The following is a 24,677-nucleotide window of genomic DNA, read 5'->3' on the forward strand; positions in this document are numbered from 1 at the left end:
TGTTGGTACTGAACATAGTATATATGGTGGTATTAGATGGACTCTCCCCAATGGAATTACATTAGCATTATACGGCAGTGATATGTGAACCCTGTACGGTGTAATTACTTTACAACTGTATGGCGGTATTATAGTTGTTATATTCTTGTACATAGGGGGCAGTATTATAGTAGTTATATTCTTGTACATAGGGGGCAGTATTATAGTAGTTATATTCTTGTACATAGAGGCAGTATTATAGTAGATATATTCTTGTACATAGGGGGCAGTATTATAGTAGTTATATTTTTGTACATAGGGTGGCAGTATTATAGTAGTTATATTCTTGTACATAGGAGCAGTATTATAGTAGTTATATTCTTGTACATAGGGGGCAGTATTATAGTAGTTATATTCTTGTACATAGGGGCAGTATTATAGTAGTTATATTCTTGTACATAGGGAGCAGTATTATAGTAGTTATATTCTTGTACATAGGAGGCAGTATTATAGTAGTTATATTCTTGTACATAGGGGGCAGTATTAGAGTAGTTATATTCTTGTACATAGGAGGCAGTATTATAGTAGTTATATTCTTGTACATAGGGGCAGTATTATAGCAGTTATATTCTTGTACATAGGAGGCAGTATTATAGTAGTTATATTGTTGTACATAGGGGGCAGTATTATAGTAGTTATATTCTTGTACATAGGGGGCAGTATTATAGTAGTTATATTCTTGTACATAGGAGCAGTATTATATTAGTTATATTCTTGTACATCGGGGCAGTATTATAGTAGTTATATTCTTGTACATAGGGAGCAGTATTATAGTAGTTATAGTCTTGTACATAGGAGGCAGTATTATAGTAGTTATATTCTTGTACATAGGGGGCAGTATTATAGTAGTTATATTCTCGTACATAGGAGCAGTATTATAGTAGTTATATTCTTGTACATAGGGGCAGTATTATAGTAGTTATATTCTTGTACATAGGAGCAGTATTATAGTAGTTATATTCTTGTACATAGGGGGCAGTATTATAGTAGTTATATTCTTGTACATAGGGAGCAGGATTATAGTAGTTATATTCTTGTACATGGGGGGCAGTATTATAGTAGTTATATTCTTGTACATAGGGGCAGTATTATAGTAGTTTACTTTTGGTTCACTTATAACCCTTGTCTTTATCTGTATCTTGCTTCTATAATAAGTTCCATATAATGAGGTTTATTAGTTCCGTACTCCTTTCTGTATGTAGATCAGGTTCTCCGCTGCCTCCTTCAGATGTCTGTATTCTACGTACGGCTTGTGATTATTCTGTAAGTCGCGGTCAGGCTTTTCCCACCACCTTCTATCCTCCTCTCTATTTAGCTGCTCATTAGTATCTTGTTATCACTCCGTAGCGAATAATTGCAGGAGGTGAATAAAGCTCATTATGTAATAGTGCTGGAGCACTAAGTACAGTCATTAATACCCCGCCGCCCCTCCCCCACTGTACATCATACTGAGTGTTGTGCGACGCTCGTCTCCTTCTCTCTACATCTATAGTTTGTCTCTCGCCAAGGTCAATTGAGTCTTTCGCGCTGAGGAAACTTCGTAACTTACTGTTGATCCGGGAAGGAGGAAATCCAATAACTGCACATTCCCCCAGTGGAAAATAAGTTGGATTTTGCTAATTAGGGCCATCAAATAGCTGCTGGTGGAGTGTTGATTCCCGGGATGGAAGGGGTTGAGGGGGGGGGGGGGGGGAGAAGCAATAAGCAGCGGATCAAAGAAATAGCCGTCCACAGGATAGTCGAATCCTTAACTTTAAATTCTTTCTATGAAGTTTGTATAAGTTGAGGTAAGTCCCCTGGTGAAGCACCGAGTCACGGCCGACCTCTGGGGTGAAGTCCCATCGGGACATTTTATTGGCAGACTGTTTTTGCAGGGTTGTTTGCCATTGACTTCCGCAGTCATCTTTAACCCCCGCAAGCTGGGTGCTCATTTTACCGTCCTCGGAAGGATGGGAGGCGGAGTTCATATTCTTGTACCTGACCCAAAGTTTGCATAAACTTCCCCAATATAGTAATAATCGCAAGGCTCTTCGCTGTGTTCCTTGTCTTAAAGGGATTTTGTTGCAATGTGGTAGTCGGCCAGGGGTTGGGGGGGGGGGGGGGGGAGGGGGGTCTGTACATGTTTTTGCATTGAAAGTCATGTAGACACAAGTTGTATTGCCACTCTCCTCCCCCACCCTAAATAATGGAGGTATGACTAGCGCTCCCATGTCCCATACTACTGCATTCCAAATGGTTCACCCCTGCAAAATTGTTTTATTTACCAAATATAGAGACTTTGAAGTGAAACAACAATCAAGAATAATGTAAATAGATCAATACAACTTATTCACTATGTGGACAAAAGTATTAACCCTCCACCAATCCTGTGCTGTTAGGTAATGTGTAGCTATAGCTATACAGGAGATCCCAGTGCAGAAAAAAACAGAATGTCACCAGGTGTAGAGCTGACAACTGGGTGTGGCGGGGGGATGTCACCAGGTGTAGAGCTGACAACGGGGTCTGGTGGTGGGATGTCACCAGGTGTAGAGCTGACAACTGGGTCTGGTGGGGGGATGTCACCAGGTGTAGAGCTGACAACTGGGTGTGGTGGGGGGATGTCACCAGGTGTAGAGCTGACAATGGGGTCTGGTGGGGGGATGTCACCAGGTGTAGAGCTGACAACTGGGTGTGGTGGGGGGATGTCACCAGGTGTAGAGCTGACAACAGGGTCTGGTGGGGGGGATATCACCAGGTGTAGAGCTGACAACGGGGTCTGGTGGTGGGATGTCACCAGGTGTAGAGCTGACAACGGGGTCTGGTGGTGGGATGTCACCAGCTGTAGAGCCGACAACGGGGTCTGGTGGTGGGATGTCACCAGGTGTACAGCTGACAACAGGGTCTGGTGGGGGGGATATCACCAGGTGTAGAGCTGACAACGGGGTCTGGTGGTGGGATGTCACCAGGTGTAGAGCTGACAACGGGGTCTGGTGGTGGGATGTCACCAGCTGTAGAGCCGACAACGGGGTCTGGTGGGGGGATGTCACCAGGTGTAGAGCTGACAACTGGGTGTGGTGGGGGGATGTCACCAGGTGTAGAGCTGACAACGGGATCTGGTGGTGGGATGTCACCAGGTGTAGAGCTGACAACGGGGTCTGGTGGAGGGATGTCACCAGGTGTAGAGCTGACAACGGGGTCTGGTGGAGGGATGTCACCAGGTGTAGAGCTGACAACGGGGTCTGTCGGGGGGATGTCACCAGGTGTAGAGCTGACAACAGGGTCTGGTGGGGGGATGTCACCAGGTGTAGAGCTGACAACGGGGTCTGTTGGGGGGGGATGTCACCAGGTGTAGAGCTGACAACGGGGTCTGTTGGGGGGGATGTCACCAGGTGTAGAGCTGACAACGGGGTCTGTTGGGGGGGATGTCACCAGGTGTAGAGCTGACAACGGTGTCTGTTGGGGGGGGATGTCACCAGGTGTAGAGCTGACAACGGAGTCTGGTGGTGGGATGTCACCAGGTATAGAGCTGACAACGGGGTCTGGTGGGGGGATGTCACCAGGTATAGAGCTGACAACAGGGTCTGGTGGGGGGATGTCACCAGGTGTAGAGCTGACAACAGGGTCTGGTGGGGGGATGTCACCAGGTGTAGAGCTGACAATGGGGTCTGGTGGTGGGGTGTCTGTAAACAATGAAGGTGCAGATAGTACTGCCTCCTGGTCATAGTATCCTAGTATGTTACACTGATAAAAGGCATATGTCCATTCAGTTCACTCTATTACCCCCAATGTTGATCCAGAAAAAGGCAAAAACCCCATTGAGGTAGAAGCCAATTTTCCTCATTTAAGGGGAAAAAAAAGTATTCATGATTCCAATCTGGCAATCAGAATAATCTCCGGATCACCGACCCTCCTGAGTAATCAGCGATATAACATGTAATATTGTAACAGTCAGGAAAGGCGTCCAGAACCCTCTTGCACTTTTCTTGTATCACCGTCACCACGTCCTCAGGCAGAGAGTTCCATAGTCTCACTGCACTTACAATAAAGAACCCTCTTCTATGTTGTATAGAAATCTTCTTTTCTCTAAACATAGAGAGCGCCCCCTTGTTACAGTCCTGGGTATAATAAATGATAGGAGAGATCTCTGTACTGACCCCATATATATGTATACATAGTTATTAGAGCACCCCCCTGTTACAGTCGTGGGTATAATAGATAATGGGAGAGATCTCTGTACTGACCCCTGATATATCTATACATAGTTATTAGAGCGCCCCCTTGTTACAGTCCTGGGTATAATAGATGATTGGAAAGATCTCTGTACTGACCCCTGATATATCTATACATAGTTATTAGAGCGCCCCCCTGTTACAGTCGTGGGTATAATAGATGATGGGAGAGATCTCTGTACTGACCCCTGATATATCTATACATAGTTATTAGAGCGCCCCCTTGTTACAGTCCTGAGTATAATAGATGATGGGAGAGATCTCTGTACTGACCCCTGATATATCTATACATAGTTATTAGAGTGCCCCCTTGTTACAGTCCTGGGTCTAATAGATTATGGGAGAGATCTCTGTACTGACCCCTGATATATCTATACATAGTTATTAGAGCGCCCTCTTGTTACAGTCCTGGGTATAATAAATGATGGGAGATATCTCTGTACTGATTCCTGATATATCTATACATAGTTATTAGAGCGCCCCCCCCCCTGTTACAGTCAGTATAATAGATAATGGGAGAGATCTCTGTACTGACCCCTGATATATCTATACATAGTTATTAGAGCGCCCCCTTGTTACAGTCCTGGGTATAATAGATGATGGGAGAGATCTCTGTACTGACCCCTGATATATCCATACATAGTTATTAGAGCGCCCCCTTGTTACAGTCCTAGGTATAATAGATGATGACAGAGATCTCTGTACTGACCCCTGATATATCTGTACATAGTTATTAGAGCGCCCCCTTGTTACAGTCCTGAGTATAATAGATGATGGGAGAGATCTCTGTACTGACCCCTGATATATTATACATAGTTATTAGAGCGCCCCCTTGTTACAGTCCTGGGTATAATAGATGATGACAGAGATCTCTGTACTGACCCCTGATATATCTGTACATAGTTATTAGAGCCCCCTTGTTACAGTCCTGGGTATAATAGATGATGGGAGATCTCTGTACTGACCCCTGATATATCCATACATAGTTATTAGAGCGCCCCCTTGTTACAGTCCTGGGTATAATAGATGATGGGAGATCTCTGTACTGACCCCTGATATATCTATACATAGTTATTAGAGCGCCGCCTTGTTACAATCCTGGATATAATAGATGATGGGAGAGATCTCTGTACTGACCCCTAATATATTATACATAGTTATTAAAGTGCCCCCTGTTAAAGTCCTGGGTATAACAGATGATGGTGAGATCTCTGAACTGACCCCTGATATATCTATACATAGTTATTAGAGCACCCCCTTGTTACAGTCATGGATATAGCTGATGATGGGAGAGATCTCTGTACTGACCCCTGATATATTATACATAGTTATTAGAGCGCCCCCTTGTTACAGTACTGGGTATAATAGATAATGGGAGAGATCTCTGTACTGACCCCTGATATATTATATATAGTTATAAGAGCGCCCTGTTGTTAGAGTCCTGGGTATAATAGATGATGGGAGAGATCTCTGTACTGACCCCTGATATATCTATGCATAGTTATTAGAGCGCCCCCTTGTTACAGTCCTGGGTATAATAGATGATGGGTGAGATCTCTGTACTGACCCCTGATATATCTATACATAGTTATTAGAGCGCCGCCTTGTTACAATCCTGGATATAATAGATGATGGCAGAGATTTCTGTACTGACCCCTAATATATTATACATAGTTATTAGAGCGCCCCCTTGTTACAGTCCTGGATATAATAGATGATGGCAGAGATTTCTGTACTGACCCCTAATATATTATACATAGTTATTAGAGCGCCCCCTTGTTACAGTCCTGGGTATATTAGATTATGGGAGAGATCTCTTCACCGATTCCTAATATAGCTATACATATGGTAGTTATTAGAGCGCCCCCTTGTTACAGTCCTGGGTATAATAGATGATGGGAGAGATCTCTGTACTGACCCCTGATATATATGATACATAATTATTAGAGCGCCCCTCAGACGTCTTTTTCCTAAACTAAAAATCCCAATTTTAATAACCTCTCTGGGTATTGTAGTCCGTCCATTCCATTTATTACTTTAGTTGCCCCCTTTGTACCCGCACAAGCTCTGATATGTCCTTCTTGAGTACCGGTGCCCAAAATATCCTACAATATTCCATGTGTGGTGTGGCCAGTGACTAATAAAGAGGAAGAACAATGTTCTCATCATGTGCCCCTAGACCTCTAGTGATGCCCCCCCATGATCCTATTTGCCTTGGCAGCAGCTGCCTGACACTGGTTGCTCCAGTTAAGCTTACAGTTATAAAACCCCCACTAGTAACAGTGACCCCCTCCAATACTGCCCCCTGTGGTAAAATACTAGTAACAATGACCCTTTCAATACTGCCTCCTTTGGTACTCCACTAGTAACAGTGACCCCCTCTAATACTGCCCCTGTGGTACCCTACTGGTAACAGTGATCCCTCCAATACTGCCTCCCCTCTATCACTACCAGTTAATTACCCACTTACATAGACCAAGCATTCTTATCATATATACCAACCTTTTATGCGGCACGGTGTCAAACGCTTTGGAAAAGTCCAGATACACAAGATCCAGTGACTCCCTGGCCAGTCCAGAACTTACCTCCTCGTAGAAGCTGATCAGGTTGGTGTAACAGGAGTGATCTGTCATAAACCCATGCTGATACAGAGTTATACAGATATTTTCCTTGAGGTCCTCCAGGATAGCATCTATTAGAAACCCTTCAAACATTTCACCCACAATAGAAGTCAGACTTACTGGTCTGTAGTCTGTAGGTTCGCTTTTGACCCCTTTTTGAATATCGGCATGGCATTGGCTATGTGCCAATCCAGTTGGACAGACCCTGTCACTATAGAGTCCTTAAATTTAAGAAACAAGGGGCTGTCTATCACATTACTTTTATTCCCAGAGATTTGTCTATTTTAGTCTTTTTAGGACGGCTCTGCACTTCTTCCTGGTTAGACTGCTGACATTTAGTGGAGAGTTTACTTTATCACTTTGCATCTCATCTGATTTCATTTTCTTCTGTAAATACGCTGGAGAAAAAAACTATTTTTAATAGATTTGTTTTCTCCTCATCACCCTCTACAGTTTTGCCTACATCATTTATTAAAGGGCCAGCACTTTCAGTGTTAATCTTTTTCCTTAAGACTATCCCTGTAAATGAGGTAGGTACATTTAGTACTGTATCCACCTTTTCTCTGTGTAAATACTATAAGTACAGATAGTACTGTCTCCTAGTCTCTCCCTGTAAATGATGAAGGCACAGACAGCGCTGCCTCTTGAGGACAGTATAGGGACGTGCGCCTTTGCATGTGTAGGATAGTATTTAAACTTACTGACAGCAAGCAGAGGTCTTGATAATTGTGGAGAATTAAAACGCCAAGTCTTTTTGGAAGTTTCAGGACTGTTCCCGGCGCAGTGACATCCGAGCGCTGAATGAGGTGACATCATTACTCGCAGCGTCACGCAGGATATCCGTGGATCTGGATTCCGGGTCCGCTTGGCACTTCCAGACATTTCTCGATATTTTTAGAATTCTGAGAAGAGGCAGCGAATGAAATCTAATAAGCGTTGAGCTGTCAGACTTCATTTCCCGCCGCAGCCGGATCTGGAGAAGATTACTTGCGTCTGCGCTGCAGTCATGATGATACAGCGTCTCCACAGCTGCGGCCCGCATCGGCACCCCGCGTAGGGGCAAAGGATCTAAGATATGGGGGTGCGCATATATCTGAACCCCAATTGTGACGCTTTGTAGTATAGATCGTATGGGACAATTTTGGGGGAAAAGGGGCATATTTAGAGTGATATAGTGTCGTTCTACCATTTTTGTGCAGCCCTCGTTATGCCATCTATGGCGTGCGGGTCGTACCACTCGGCTCTTTGCAACACTCCCATAGAAGTAACCTTGTGTAACCAATCCATAGATTTCTATGAGCTGAGCAGGTGAAAGGGAATAAGGAGCTCAATGCTGGGCGCCGTATCGGGGGATGCGGGGCGCCGTATCGGGGGGTGCGGGGCGTCGTATCAGGGGGTGCGGGGCGTCGTATTGGGGGATGCAAGGCGTATCGGGGGATGCGGGGCGTCGTATCGGGGGATGCAGGGCGTCGTATCGGGGGATGCGGGGCGTCGTATCGGGGGATGCGGGGCGTCGTATCGGGGGGATGCGGGGCGTCGTATCGGGGGAATTGGGGGGCGTCGTATTGGGGGATGCAAGGTGTCGTATCGGGGGATGCGGGGTGCCGTATCGGGGGATGCGGGGCGCCGTATCGGGGGATGCGGGGCGCCGTATCGGGGGGTGCGGGGCGTCGTATCGGGGGGTGCGGGGCGTCGTATTGGGGGATGCAAGGCGTTGTATTGGGGGATGCGGGGCGTCGTATCGGGGGATGCGGGGTGCGCTGTGGGGCATTGCTTTTTACTGTCAGTGTCCAGATTTTAATTATATAAGTGTGTCGCACAAGTGACAGGATGTAGAATAACAAACGTGCTACAAAGTGATGCTTAGCGCTGGGGATCTTGTTGCACAACTTTTTAAAAATCCTGTGGATTCGCACAAGAAGCGTCACCGACAAGCATCACACTGTGCAGCTATTGTATGACCTCCCCTGATGGTTCTCTCTCATCCCCCCGCAGGACCCCGCAGCAGCCGCCATTTCCGATGGAGATTGTGATATCAGAGAGGGAGAGACCGTGTCCATGAACTACAAGCCTTCCCCACTACAGGTGAAATTAGGTGAGTGATGGAGCCGACCACCCATCATCTGTGCAGAGGCAGCAACGGTTACTGCAGAGGTAGTGGATACCTGGAGATGGTCTGTATCTCTGTATACCGATCCTGAGTTACATCCTGTATTATACTCCAGAGCTGCACTCACTATTCTGCTGGTGGGTGGAGTCACTGTGTACATACATTACTTATCCTGTATTATACTCCAGAGCTGCACTCACTATTCTGCTGCTGGAGTCACTGTGTACATATATTACTTATCCTGTACTGATCCTGAGTTACATCCTGTATTATACCCCAGAGCTGCACTCACTATTCTGCTGGTGGAGTCACTGTGTACATACATTACTTATCCTGTACTGATCCGGGGTTACATCCCGTATTATACTCCAGAGCTGCACTCACTATTCTGCTGCTGGAGTCACTGTGTACATATATTACTTATCCTGTACTGATCCTGAGTTACATCCTGTATTATACCCCAGAGCTGCACTCACTATTCTGCTGGTGGAGTCACTGTGTACATACATTACTTATCCTGTACTGATCCTGAGTTACATCCCGTATTATACTCCAGAGCTGCACTCACTATTCTGCTGGTGGAGTCACTGTGTACATACATTACTTATCCTGTACTGATCCGGGGTTACATTCCGTATTATACTCCAGAGCTGCACTCACTATTCTGCTGGTAGAGTCACTGTGTATATACATTACTTATCCTGTACTGCTCCTGAGTTACATCCTGTATTATACTCCAGAGCTGCACTCACTATTCTGCTGGTGGAGTCACTGTGTACACACATTACTTATCCTGCACTGATCCTGAGTTATATCCTGTATTATACTGCAGAGCTGCACTCACTATTCTGCTGGTGGAGTCACTGTGTACATACATTACTTATCCTGTACTAATCCAGAGTTACATCCTGTATTGTACTCCAGAGCTGCACTCACTATTCTGCTGGTGGAGTCACTGTGTATATACATTTCTTTATCCTGTACTGATCCGGGGTTACATCCCGTATTATACCCCAGAGCTGCACTCACTATTCTGCTGGTGGAGTCACTGTGTACATACATTACTTATCCTGTACTGATCCGGGGTTACATCCCGTATTATACTCCAGAGCTGCACTCACTATTCTGCTGGTGGAGTCACTGTGTACATACATTACTTATCCTGTACTGATCCTGGGTTACATCCTGTATTATACTCCAGAGCTACACTCACTATTCTGCTGGTGGAGTCACTGTGTACATACATTACTTATCCTGTACTGATCCTGAGTTACATCCTGTATTATACTCCAGAGCTGCACTCTCTATTCTGCTGGTGGAGTCACTGTGTACATACATTACTTATCCTGTACTGATCCAGTTACATCCTGTATTGTACTCCAGAGCTGCACTCACTATTTTGCTGCTGGAGTCACTGTGTACATACATTACTTATCCTGTACTGATCCTGGGTTACATCCTGTATTATACTCCAGAGCTGCACTCACTATTCTGCTGGTAGAGTCACTGTGTATATACATTACTTATCCTGTACTGATCCTGGGTTACATCCTGTATTATACTCCAGAGCTGCACTCACTATTCTGCTGGTGGAGTCACTGTGTACATACATTACTTATCCTGTACGGCTCCTGAGTTACATCCTGTATTATACTCCAGAGCTGCACTCACTATTCTGCTGGTGGAGTCACTGTGTACATACATTACTTATCCTGTACTGATCCAGAGTTACATCCTGTATTATACTCCAGAGCTGCACTCACTGTTCTGCTGGCGGATCTAGGTGTACACTGGGGCTTATTCCCCCGCCCTCCTACCTTTGGACATTGTCCGTTCTCTACCTCCAGTGTATAATGCAGGGTACATAGTTCCCGTGGGTGCGGATGATACATTGTAGCTCGGGTTGTACCGTGTGGTACTTGCAGTTGTCTCTTGAGCTTCTGCCCCTCGGCCTCTGCTACAATGTGCTGTTAGTCCCGTCCTCCTGCTGGTGTCTCTGCTGACCTCGTGCTCTGATTGAATTTGCTGCGCTGCTGCCTGCGGACTGGATTTTGTCATCTTCATGTCCGGCCTGTCCCTGAACCGATGACTGATCGCCGCTGCCGAGCGGACATCCATTATATTTGCATATAGACCAGAGAACAAATCTACAAACTCCTGTAGACCTTCCTGCTGAGCAGAGCTGGGTTTGTCATTTGGCAGAATTTATAGCGCTATCAATGTGTAATTGACCCTGGTATTGCCCTTTCCAAGCAGTTTGCATCTAGCAGCACTGGAGACGGAGGGGAGGGCAGGGGATGGGGTGTTCCATAGTCTGCAGGGCCGGAGGTCTTGATAAATCCATCATGTTGGTAATCGATAGTCTGCAGTGTCTGCGCTGATCGCTGTGATTCTCAGTTACTCTTCGGCTGCCTGGACGTTGAATAGAATTCCTTAATGTGAATCTCCACCTTTAGCTTATCATGCAGGACGACACACAGTGATCAAAACAATCACAAATGCAACTAAGATGTGGCAAATGGCAACAAGACTTTTCAGTCTTGTCACCATCTATGGCTAACAGCGGCACCAGGCTAAAGGAAAGAAAACTGTGCTTTGCATTTAGCAGACATGCCTCTCACCATGCCCATCTACTGGTAGACCCCTCCCCTGCTGCAGACGCTGCCCGCCAGGAGCTTGTGATGCCTCATCTCTGCTGCACAACTTCAAGTATACTTTGAGCTATTAGTGTAGGGGAAAGATGAGTTCTGGGTGTGATTATACTGCAGGGGGGCTCTGGATGTGATACTGCAGGCAGGCTCTGGGTGTGATAATACTGCAGGGGGGACTCTGGGTGTGATAATACTACAAGGGGGACTCTGGGTGTGATAATACTGCAGAGAGGCTCTGGATGGGATAATACTGCAGGCAGGCTCTGGGTGTGATTATAATGCAGGGGGACTCTGGGTGTGAATATACTGCAGGGGGGCTCTGGGTGTGATAATACTGCAGAGAGGCTCTGGGTGTGATTATACTGCAGAAGGGGCTCTGGATGGGATTATACTGCAGGGGGGCTCTGTGTGTGATAATACTGCAGAGAGGCTCTGGGTGTGATTATACTGCAGAAGGGGTTCTGGATGGGATTATACTGCAGTGGGGCTCTGGGTGTGATAATACTGCAGAGAGGGTCTGGGTGTGATTATACTGCAAGGGGGCTCTGGATGGGATTATACTGCAGGGGGGCTCTGGATGGGATTATAATGCAGGGGGGCTCTGGATGGGATTATACTGCAGGGGGGCTCTGGATGGGATTATACTGCAGGGGGGCTCTGGTGGGATTATACTGCAGGGGGGCTCTGGTGGGATTATACTGCAGGGGGGCTCTGGGTGTGATAATACTGCAGGGGGGCTCTGGATGGGATTATACTGGGGCTCTGGATGGGATTATACTGCAGGGGGGCTCTGGCCGTGATAATACTGCAGAGAGGCTCTGGGTGGGATTATAATGCAGGGGGACTCTGGGTGTGATAATACTGCAGGGGGCTATGGGTGTGATTATACTGCAGGGGGGTTCTGGATGTGATTATACTGCAGGGAGTTCAAGGTACGATTATACTGCAGGGGGGCTCTGAATGGGATTATACTTCAGGGGGGCGCTGGATGGGATTATACTGCAGAGGGGCACTGGAGAGGATTATACTGCAGGGGGGCTCTGGATGGGATTATACTGCAGGGGGTTCTGGATGGGATTATACTGCAGGGGGGCTCTGGATGGGATTATACTGCAGGGGGGCTCTGGATGGGATTATAATGCAGGGGGGCTCTGGATGGGATTATAATGCAGGGGGGCTCTGGATGGGATTATACTGCAGGGGGGCTCTGATGGGATTATACTGCAGGGGGGCTCTGGGTGTGATAATACTGCAAGGGGGCTCTGGGTGTGATAATACTGCAAGGGGGCTCTGGGTGTGATAATACTGCAAGGGGGTTCTGGGTGGGATTATACTGCAGGGGGGCTCTGGTGGGATTATACTGCAGGGGGGCTCTGGTGGGATTATACTGCAGGGGGGCTCTGGTGGGATTATACTGCAGGGGGACTCTGGGTGTGATAATACTGCAAGGGGGCTCTGGGTGTGATAATACTGCAGGGGGGCTCTGGATGGGATTATACTGCAGGGGGCTCTGGATGGGATTATACTGCAGGGGGGCTCTGGGCGTGATAATACTGCAGAGAGGCTCTGGGTGGGATTATAATGCAGGGGGACTCTGAGTGTGATAATACTGCAGGGGGGCTATGGGTGTGATTATACTGCAGGCGGGTCTGGATGTGATTATACTGCAGGGGGTTCAAGGTACGATTATACTGCAGGGGTCTGGATGGGATTATACTGCAGGGGGGCTCTGGATGGGATTATACTGCAGGGGGGCGCTGGATGAGATTATACTGCAGAGGGGCACTGGAGAGGATTATACTGCAGAGGGGCACTGGAGAGGATTATACTGCAGGGGGGCTCTGGATGGGATTATACTGCAGGGGGGCTCTGGATGGGATTATACTGCAGGGGGGCTCTGGATGGGATTATACTGCAGGGGGGCGCTGGTGTTATACTACAGGGGGGCTCTGGATGGGATTATACTACAGGGGGGCTCTGGATGGGATTATACTACAGGGGGGCTCTGGATGGGATTATACTACAGGGGGGCTCTGGATGGGATTATACTACAGGTGGGGCTCTGGGTGTTATCATACTGCAGGGGGGCTCTGGATGGGATTTTACTGCAGGGGGGCTCTGGGTGTGATTATACTGCAGGGGGGCTCTGGATGGGATTATACTGCAGGGGGGCTCTGGATGGGATTATACTGCAGGGGGGCTCTGGATGGGATTATACTGCAGGGGGGCGCTGGGTGTTATACTACAGGGGGGCTCTGGATGGGATTATACTACAGGGGGGCTCTGGGTGGGATTATACTACAGGGGGGCTCTGGATGGGATTATACTACAGGGGGGCTCTGGATGGGATTATACTACAGGGGGGCTCTGGATGGGATTATACTACAGGGGGGCTCTGGATGGGATTATACTACAGGCGGGCTCTGGATGGGATTATACTACAGGCGGGCTCTGGATGGGATTATACTACAGGCGGGCTCTGGATGGGATTATACTGCATGGGGGGCTCTGGGTGTTATCATACTGCAGGGGGGCTCTGGATGGGATTTTACTGCAGGGGGGCTCTGGGTGTGATTATACAGCAGGGGAGCTCTGGAGGTATGGGGACCAGTGGATGTGTGAGGGCACACAAGGTGACCGGGCTCAGGATGCCCCCTACAGACCACCAGTAATGAAAAGCGTCTGACCAGACTGTTAGGAGGTGTTGGGACCAGTGGATGGGGGCACACAAGTTGACCGGGCTCAGGACCCCCTACAGACCACCAGTAGAGAGGAGCGTCTGACCAGACTGTTAGGTGTTGGGACCAGTGGATGAGGGCACACAAGGTGACTAGGCTCAGGACACCCAGTACAGATCATCAGTAGTGAGGAGCATCTGACCAGACTGTTAGGCGGTGTTGGTACCAGTGGATGTGTGAGGTCACACAAGGGGACCGGGCTCAGGATGCCCCTTACAGACCACCATAAGAGAGGAGCATTTGATTGTCCGACAAGCACCTGCATCTCCAGCTGTTATCCGCCATCCAGAGACAGGGGGCGCCATCGTTACACCCCTATGTCTGTCGTAACTATTTCCAGATGCTTGGCTGAAGGACATTTGGTCCTATGACTCCCATTACATGTATGGCCCGTGACACCCACCGTCACCTCCATTTGCAGGGATGTTGGGAACGACTAAAGTGGGACGTCACGCCATACGACAGTCGGTCTCCCCTAGTAGTGGTACGAGGGACAATGACAGCTCAGCGATATGTTCAGGACATCCTGCAGCCACATGTGTTCCTCTCATGGCGGCTTCCAGCAGGATAATGCTCGGCCGCACACAGAAGGGGGTCACAGGAAGCCCCCACAACATTGTAACACTTCCATGGCCGCCCAGTCACCAGATTTACTAGTTTAGGAGCAATGGCCGCTCGGAATCTGTCTTTTAGTCTGCAGCCTTGTCATGCCATTTTCTGGTCCAACATCCTGTGCTGATTCATTTAATATATCCCTACAACAGGCAAAACTTAATTTTACTGATACAGAGGTCCAAATCCTCTGTATATACATGAAGTCGCGTAACGTTCTGTGTGCCTGCAGCCACCACTAGGGGGAGCTCAGGAGATTACTGTGTATACATTGTACTAAATATAAAAAAAAAGTATACTGGAGCTCCCTCTAGTGGTGACTGCAAACAGCAGAATTTTTTCTTATGACTTTCTATTCAGGGATTTTACGTCTTTGTATTAAAAAATGAGTGTTGATCGCCATAAAGAAATCAACTAGCGCAGAATTTTAAACTGATGTAGGTTAAACAATAACAGTGGCACATATAAGGGCGGCCACGAATTCTCTGATTTATACTGATGTAAGTGTGATGATCCAGAAGGATTTTCATTAGGTTGAATTTTCTTCTTTGCAGACAAGCATGGTACAGCAGAGAACCTGATAGAAAGAACAGAGCTGAATACCAGTGTGAACAGGGCCTAGTACAGCTGTGCAGCTTTGGTGGCGACTAGAGTATAATACATAATGCAGCTTATCACTGTAAAATAAAGGAAGCAGAACATTGCTCCAGACTATCACGACAGGGATAGTTTCCAGAACCGTCCAGCGGTGGCGTACAGTGCGGCAGATGATGAGCAGGCAACAGCCTTGACTGCAGCGTCATCCCTCTGCTTATTCTGCACGAGTCGTCGTCTGCTTCAAGGTTCCGCTGGGTCAGCAATACTGATGCACAATGCAATGCTCATTAATCTAAGTGTCAGGAAGTTCTGCAATATTTGCCCCAGTGTCTCATTGCCTCAAGAAACAAACACGGCATGTGCCAAAGTATGGACACCAGGCGATAATTAACCGTGTAATCATCAGTCAGGGCTTGTTCTCTCCATGTGGAAGTGCTGTGTCCGCAGCACCTGATCACTAGAACATCACTTGCTCCATCTATCCTGGGCTCTGGGCCCAGAACCTGAAGGCTGAAGAGCGTTACAACGTGACAGTGCAAGAAATCCAGATATGAAGCCTGTAACGACACAGTGAAACCACAGAAGCAACTAGGGACTTACCAATAGATGACAGGGGTAGAGGGTGATGAGTATAATGACACTGGCAGTGGAAACTGGAACAGATGGTATGGACCTAAGATAACAATCAGAGAAATGCTGACCCTAGCACTGGCTCTCTCCACATCTCTCCTTAAATTCTCCTTGACACTGTCCCTTAACAGCAGACCCCCCCCCCCCCCCCCCCCCCCCCCCCCCCCGCTATCTATAAACAGCCGTAAATTGTCCCTGTTGATGCTCCTGTCTAAAAACACCATCTCTGATAAAAGGAAGGCATTAGGACTCAAACCAGAAGCTAAAGACGCAAATTTTAGAATGACCCAAAGCGGACAGAAACAAGCAAGGAAACATTAGACAAACCACAAATTAGCATATACAGGAGACTAAAAGAACGAAGGAGCAATACACAGTGACTGAAGAGACAAGACAAGACTAATAACCAAGGAGCAAGACACACTGACTGGACAGACTAGACAAGACTGGACTAACAACCAAGGAACAAGACACACTAACTGGACAGACAAGACAAGACTAACACCCAAGGAACAAGACACACTGACTGGACAGACAAGACAAGACTGGACTAACAACCAAGGAACAAGACACACTGACTGGACAGACAAGACAAGACTAACTCCCAAGGAACAAGACACACTGACTGGACAGACTAGACAAGACTAACAACCAAGGAACAAGACACACTGACTGGACAGACAAGACAAGACTAACAACCAAGAAACAAGAGACACTGACTGGACAGACTAGACAAGACTAGACTAGCAACCAAGGAACAAGACACACTGACTGGACAGACTAGACAAGACTAACAACCAAGGAACAAGACACACTGACTGGACAGACAAGACAAGACTAACAACCAAGAAACAAGAGACACTGACTGGACAGACTAGACAAGACTAGACTAGCAACCAAGGAACAAGACACACTGACTGGACAGACAAGACAAGACTAACTCCCAAGGAACAAGACACACTGACTGGACAGACTAGACAAGACTAACAACCAAGGAACAAGACACACTGACTGGACAGACAAGACAAGACTAACAACCAAGAAACAAGACACACTGACTGGACAGACAAGACAAGACTAACAACCAAGAAACAAGACACACTGACTGGACAGACAAGACAAGACTAACAACCAAGGAACAAGACACACTGACTGGACAGACTAGACAAGCCTAGACTAACAACCAAGGAACAAGACACACTGACTGGACAGACTAGACAAGACTGGAATAACAACCAAGGAACAAGACACACTGACTGGACAGACTAGACAAGACTAGACTAACAACCAAGGAACAAGACACACTGACTGGACAGACAAGACAAGACTAACTCCCAAGGAACAAGACACACTGACTGGACAGACAAGACAAGACTGGACTAACAACCAAGGAACAAGACACACTGACTGGACAGACAAGACAAGACTAACTCCCAAGGAACAAGACACACTGACTGGACAGACTAGACAAGACTAACAACCAAGGAACAAGACACACTGACTGGACAGACAAGACAAGACTAACAACCAAGAAACAAGAGACACTGACTGGACAGACTAGACAAGACTAGACTAGCAACCAAGGAACAAGACACACTGACTGGACAGACTAGACAAGACTAACAACCAAGGAACAAGACACACTGACTGGACAGACAAGACAAGACTAACAACCAAGAAACAAGAGACACTGACTGGACAGACTAGACAAGACTAGACTAGCAACCAAGGAACAAGACACACTGACTGGACAGACAAGACAAGACTAACTCCCAAGGAACAAGACACACTGACTGGACAGACTAGACAAGACTAACAACCAAGGAACAAGACACACTGACTGGACAGACAAGACAAGACTAACAACCAAGAAACAAGACACACTGACTGGACAGACAAGACAAGACTAACAACCAAGAAACAAGACACACTGACTGGACAGACAAGACAAGACTAACAACCAAGGAACAAGACACACTGACTGGACAGACTAGACAAGCCTAGACTAACAACCAAGGAACAAGACACACTGACTGGACAGACTAGACAAGACTGGAATAACAACCAAGGAACAAGACACACTGACTGGACAGACTAGACAAGACTAGACTAACAACCAAGGAACAAGACACACTGACTGGACAGACAAGACAAGACTAACTCCCAAGGAACAAGACACACTGACTGGACAGACAAGACAAGACTAACAACCAAGAAACAAGACACACTGACTGGACAGACAAGACAAGACTAACAACCAAGGAACAAGACACACTGACTGGACAGACTAGACAAGACTAACAACCAAGGAACAAGACACACTGACTGGACAGACTAGACAAGACTGGACTAACAACCAAGAAACAAGACACACTGACTGGACAGACTAGACTAGAAAACAACAGATCAAGACACACTGACTGTTATTAGCCCAATCCTGTGTAGTCTGTCCAGTCAGTGTGTCTTGCTCCTTTATTATTAGTCTAGTCTTATGTGGTCTGTCCAAAGAAGGAAGACACCCTGACTGGTCAGACTAGACCATATTGGATTAGAAAACTGAGGAGCAACACACTGACTGGAGAGACTTAAGGGATAATGCCTACGGCCGGATTTCCACTGCGTGAAACGTGGCGGAAATCCGAGGCGTTACACTGCAGCTATTAGGTTCTATTGAACCTAATAGCTCAATGTTCGTGCTGCGGGATTCTGCAGGGTGAAATAATACGTGGCACGTCCTATTTGCAGCAGGAATACGCATGGTCGGCTTCCATTGTAGTCAATGGAAGCCGGCTGGCACGCTATACTTCCGCTGAAGCATAGCTGAAATATCGCGTAATTACGCAGCCCTGCCCACCGCCGGCCACATCATCTGACACTGCCGGCACGACATGCGCTATACTGCGCATGCGCGCTAGCCCTCCATGCCGGATGCGGATGGAGGATCCGGAGTGGTAAGTATGGGGTTTTGGGGGGCGCCATGGCAGACTCTGCTGCGATATTCCGCTGGCGGAGTCCGTCACGCCCGTGGGCATGAGCCATAAACAAGATTGGACCAGAACTAGGTACTTGGAACTAAAACAAGGGATCCTGTATGGAACACACCTTGTCACAACTATCAACCACACCACACTGCAGAAACAAAGTATTTATAGAGAAGCAAACCAATCAGACCCTCTTCTCTGTGACAAGGCTGAGCCGTGTGGTCCGCTGATCTCTCCAATGACTCATAACATCTGACCCAAGAACAACTTGGAAAGCAGGAGATAACAATGCAGCAATGGAGGACGGTGGAGCCGGATTTCTCCTGCTGATCATCACAGGCGGCACTATTGGCACATTGTATGCTCAGAGGGTGGAACATTCTTGTTAGGGCTTTCTGTGCATGCTACATGTTCCTATCCTTACCAGTTTGGGTGAGGTTATGGCTTAGGCAGTAGGTGGGTTAAATTCCTCTTTGATTATATTATGCACCAGACTCCATAAATGAGGCTTCAAGGACCAACCTGACCTAAAACCCAATAATATGAAGTGTTCTTATTACAACCCCAATTGCCAAAAAGTTGGGACGCTGCAAAATGTAAAGAAAAAGAGTGCAATGATCTGGAAATCTCATCGAACCAGATCTTATTCCCAATGGAACAATATCACAAGGGGGGGGGGGGGGGGGGCGGTATTGTTCCATTTCATCTTTTTTGTAATTACTGATTTATAAATTGATGGCAGCCACACATCTCACAAGGTTGGGCGGGCCGTGACTACCGTTGTGTAGCATCCCCTCTTCTGGAGAGGGAGGAGACAAATTGCTGGAGTTCTGGGAGGGGAATGTTGTCCCCTTCTTGTCTGATGGAGGATTCCAGGTGATCCCCAGACCCCGGCCGTCATTGCCGGATTTTTTGTTTCGTAATGCGCCAAATGTTTTCTATTGTTTAAGGTCCGGACTTCCGGCAGCCGATTCACCCCGGACTCTTCTATGAAGCCATGCTGTTGTGATGAGTGTAGTATATGGTGGTAGATATGGACTGCCGGCGGCCGGTTCACCCCAGACTCTTCTACTGGAAGCCATGCTGTTGTGATGGATGCAGTATATGGTGAAAGCTCTGGACTGCCGGCGGCCGGTTCACCCCGGCCTCTTCTACTGGAAGCCATGCTGTTGTGGTGGAAGCTCTGGACTGCCGGCGGCCAGTTCACCCCGGACTCTTCTAGAAGTCATGCTGGTGTGGTGGATGCAGTATATGGTGGTAGCTCTGGACTGCCGGCGGCCGGTTCACCCCGGACTCTTCTACTGGAAGCCATGCTGTTGTGATGGATGCAATATATGGTGGGAGCTCCGGACTGCAGGCGGACGGTTCACCCCAGACTCTTCTACTGGAAGCCATACTGTTGTGATGGATGCAGCATATGGTGGAAGCTCCGGACTGCCGGCGGCCGGTTCACCCCGGACTCTTCTATTGGAAGCCATGCTGTTGTGATGGATGCAGTATATGGTGGTAGCTCTGGACTGCAGGCAGCCAGTTCACCCTGGACTCTTCTACTGGAAGCCATGCTGTTGTGATGGATGTAGTATATGGTGGAAGGTCTGGACTGCAGGCGGCCGGTTCACCACGGACTCTTCTAGAAGCCATGCTGGTGTGATGGATGCAATATATGGTGGGAGCTCCGGACTGCAGGCGGACGGTTCACCCGGGCTCTTCTACTGGAAGCCATGCTGTTGTGATGAATGCAGTATATGGTGGTAGCTCCGGACTGCCGGCGGCCGGTTCACCCCAGACTCTTCTACTGGAAGGCATGCTGTTGTGATGGATGCAGTATATGGTGAAAGCTCTGGACTGCCGGCGGCCGGTTCACCCCGGCCTCTTCCACTGGAAGCCATGCTGTTGTGGTGGAAGCTCTGGGCTGCCGGCGGCCGGTTCACCCCGGACTCTTCTACTGGAAGCCATGCTGTTGTGATGGATGCAGTATATGGTGGAAGCTCCGGACTGCAGGCGGCCAGTTCCCCCCCGGACTCTTCTAGAAGCCATGCTGGTGTGATGGATGCAGTATATGGTGGTAGCTCTGGACTGCCGGCGGCCGGTTCACCCCGGACTCTTCTACTGGAAGCCATGCTGGTGTGATGGATGCAGTATATGGTGGTAGCTCTGGACTGCCGGCGGCCGGTTCACCCCGGACTCTTCTACTGGAAGCCATGCTGTTGTGATGGATGCAGTATATGGTGGGAGCTCCGGACTGCAGACGGACGGTTCACCCCAGACTCTTCTACTGGAAGCCATACTGTTGTGATGGATGCAGTATATGGTGGAAGCTCCGGACTGCCGGCGGCCGGTTCACCCCGGACTCTTCTATTGGAAGCCATGCTGTTGTGATGGATGCAGTATATGGTGGTAGCTCTGGACTGCAGGCAGCCAGTTCACCCCGGACTGTTCTGGAAGCCATGCTGTTGTGCTGGATGCAGTATATGGTGGAAGGTCTGGACTGCAGGCGGCCGGTTCACCACGGACTCTTCTAGAAGCCATGCTGGTGTGATGGATGCAGTATATGGTGGTAGCTCTGGACTGCCGGCGGCCGGTTCACCCCGGACTCTTCTACTGGAAGCCATGCTGTTGTGCTGGATGCAGTATATGGTGGAAGGTCTGGACTGCAGGCGGCCGGTTCACCACGGACTCTTCTAGAAGCCATGCTGGTGTGATGGATGCAGTATATGGTGGTAGCTCTGGACTGCCGGCGGCCGGTTCACCCCGGACTCTTCTACTGGAAGCCATGCTGTTGTGATGGATGCAGTATATGGTGGAAGCTCCGGACCGCCGGCGGCCGGTTCACCCCGGACTCTTCTACTGGAAGCCATGCTGTTGTGATGGATGTAGTATATGGTGGAAGCTCTGGACTGCCGGCGGCCGGTTCACCCCGGACTCTTCTACTGGAAGCCATGCTGTTGTGATGGATGCAGTATATGGTGGTAGCTCTGGACTGCAGGCGAACGGTTCACCCCAGACTCTTCTACTGGAAGCCATGCTGTTGTGATGGATGCAGTATATGGTGGAAGCTCCGGACTGCCGGCGGCCGGTTTACCCCGGACTCTTCTACTGGAAGCCATGCTGTTGTGATGGATGCAGTATATGGTGGGAGCTCCGGACTGCAGGCGGACGGTTCACCCCAGACTCTTCTATTGGAAGCCATACTGTTGTGATGGATGCAGTATATGGTGGAAGCTCCGGACTGCCGGCGGCCGGTTCACCCCGGACTCTTCTATTGGAAGCCATGCTGGTGTGATGGATGTAGTATATGTTGGAAGCTCTGGACTGCTGGCAGCCAGTTCACCCCGGACTGTTCTGGAAGCCATGCTGTTGTGCTGGATGCAGTATATGGTGGAAGGTCTGGACTGCAGGCGGCCGGTTCACCACGGACTCTTCTAGAAGCCATGCTGGTGTGATGGATGCAGTATATGGTGGAAGCTCCGGACTGCAGGCGGCCGGTTCACCCCGGACTCTTCTACTGGAAGCCATGCTGGTGTGATGGATGCAGTATATGGTGGTAGCTCTGGACTGCAGGCGGCCGGTTCACCCCAGACTCTTCTACTGGAAGCCATGCTGTTGTGATGGATGTAGTATGGGGTTTAGCTGATATATACAAGACCTTCCCTGAAAGACACATAGTCTGGATGGAGCAGATGTTGTTCTACACCTGCTATCAAAATACTAACGACCACCTGTCCAATAGCATATAATGGTGCTTGACGAAGACCGCTTTAATGTTGAAACGTCGCATATTTCTGTACATTACGGAGTGCACTAAACATCTTGCATTTTTTCAAACAACTTGGATCTGCAATGAGTTCCTGAGTGCCGCAACATTATATGCTATTGGATCTATTACTAATGGCCGGCGGTCAACGGTTGCTGTGGAGCAGGCACCATAGCTGCATTTCTTCCTCACTGTATGATAACAATGATGTGCATGTTTCAGAGTTCTGTGTGTGACATGTATGTAGCAGAGCTGTATGTGATGTGCATGTAGCAGAGCTGTGTTTGTGTGTGACATGTATGTAGCAGAGCTGTATGTGATGTGCATGTAGCAGAGCTGTGTTTGTGTGTGACATGTATGTAGCAGAGCTGTATGTGATGTGTATGTAGCAGAGCTGTATGTGATGTGTATGTAGCAGAGCTGTATGTGATGTGTATGTAGCAGAGCTGTATGTGACGTGTATGTAGCAGAGCTGTATGTGACGTGCATGTAGAGAGCTGTGTGTGTGACGTGCATGTAGAAGAGCTGTGTGGCACATTGTGCCACCAGAAACACTGGTGTTATAATTTCCTAATTATTACTAGTATACTGCTCACATTGGTAGTGCCTGTCAGGATGTGTGCGCTGCCCATGCCCATAGACACTAATGCACCCCCATACCCTTATTTACATTTTTCAGCATCCCAACATTTTTGGAATTGAGGTTGTCTTTCTTCATAAAAACTTGCTGGAAGGCACTCTGGTACTACGTTGAGCCCCCACGGGTGTCGCAGCAGCACTCGGCGTCTCTGTGGAGTACCTGTCTGGCATTACACAGACAGCCTATTGATATATGAATGCACACTGTGTAATACTTCATTTCCCCTGTGGGGGCAGTGCAGGAAAATTGAACACTTATTGCGAGGTTACCCAACTGATCATTGAGGGTTCCAGCAAGTTCAAGGGACCTTTCTATCAAGTAGGGAGTGTCCAAAGCGGAGAGCATGGGTGAGCTCTGTATGGTGGTTTTACGTGGACATTTTCATTTAGACTGTGCACAATGTCATCTCCGCACAGTGGGGACTGTTATTTGGCACTATATGGCCGGGCTTTAGGCACTTTATGTCGGTTTTATTTCTGCGCTGTGTGGCCCACTACATGTATGTATGTGCCGTGAGTCTGCTGAGAGTATTGGAGCTTTGTGCTTGGAGAAGCAGACAGACGGTGACCCCCGACCGCAGATAATCAGATGAAGCCAGAGCTCTTAATTAGATTACAAGAGTAACAGCTGAGGAGGGCAGACGAGGGGTTAACTGCAGGCGGCATCCTGTAAACAAAGGCGACCATACATGCCGCTATGCTAAATGGCAGGCAAGTACTGAGCACCAGGTGAGGTATAGAGAGGACCCCCACGTACATCAGGACAGGTGTGGTGTATACAGAGGACCCCCCAAGTACAACAGCAAAGGTGTAATGTATATAGAGGACCCTCCAGGTACAGCAATATAGGTGTGATGTATATAGATGACCCTCCAGGTACAGCAATATAGGTGTGATGTATATAGATGACCCCCAAGGTACAGCAATATAGGTGTGATGTATATAGATGACCCCCCAGGTACAGCAAAGGTGTAATGTATATAGAGGACCCTCCAGGTACAGCAATATAGGTGTGATGTATATAGATGACCCCCCAGGTACAGCAATATAGGTGTGATGTACATAGATGACCCCCCAGGTACAGCAATATAGGTGTG

General features: G+C 48.2%; 1 protein-coding gene across 2 annotated transcripts in view; it reads left to right on the top strand.

The window, feature by feature from the left end:
• Positions 1–24,677, top strand: part of FAM219A (family with sequence similarity 219 member A) — a 106,088-nt gene that overhangs the window by 60,483 nt on the left and 20,928 nt on the right. For both annotated transcript variants that reach the window (XM_066602313.1, XM_066602312.1), the window contains exon 2: positions 8,864–8,963. In XM_066602313.1, the coding sequence (XP_066458410.1) occupies positions 8,864–8,963 (100 nt within the window). The remainder of the gene's footprint in view (positions 1–8,863; positions 8,964–24,677) is intronic.

This window comes from Eleutherodactylus coqui, chromosome 5, assembly GCF_035609145.1.
Source record: "Eleutherodactylus coqui strain aEleCoq1 chromosome 5, aEleCoq1.hap1, whole genome shotgun sequence".
NCBI lineage: Eukaryota > Metazoa > Chordata > Amphibia > Anura > Eleutherodactylidae > Eleutherodactylus > Eleutherodactylus coqui.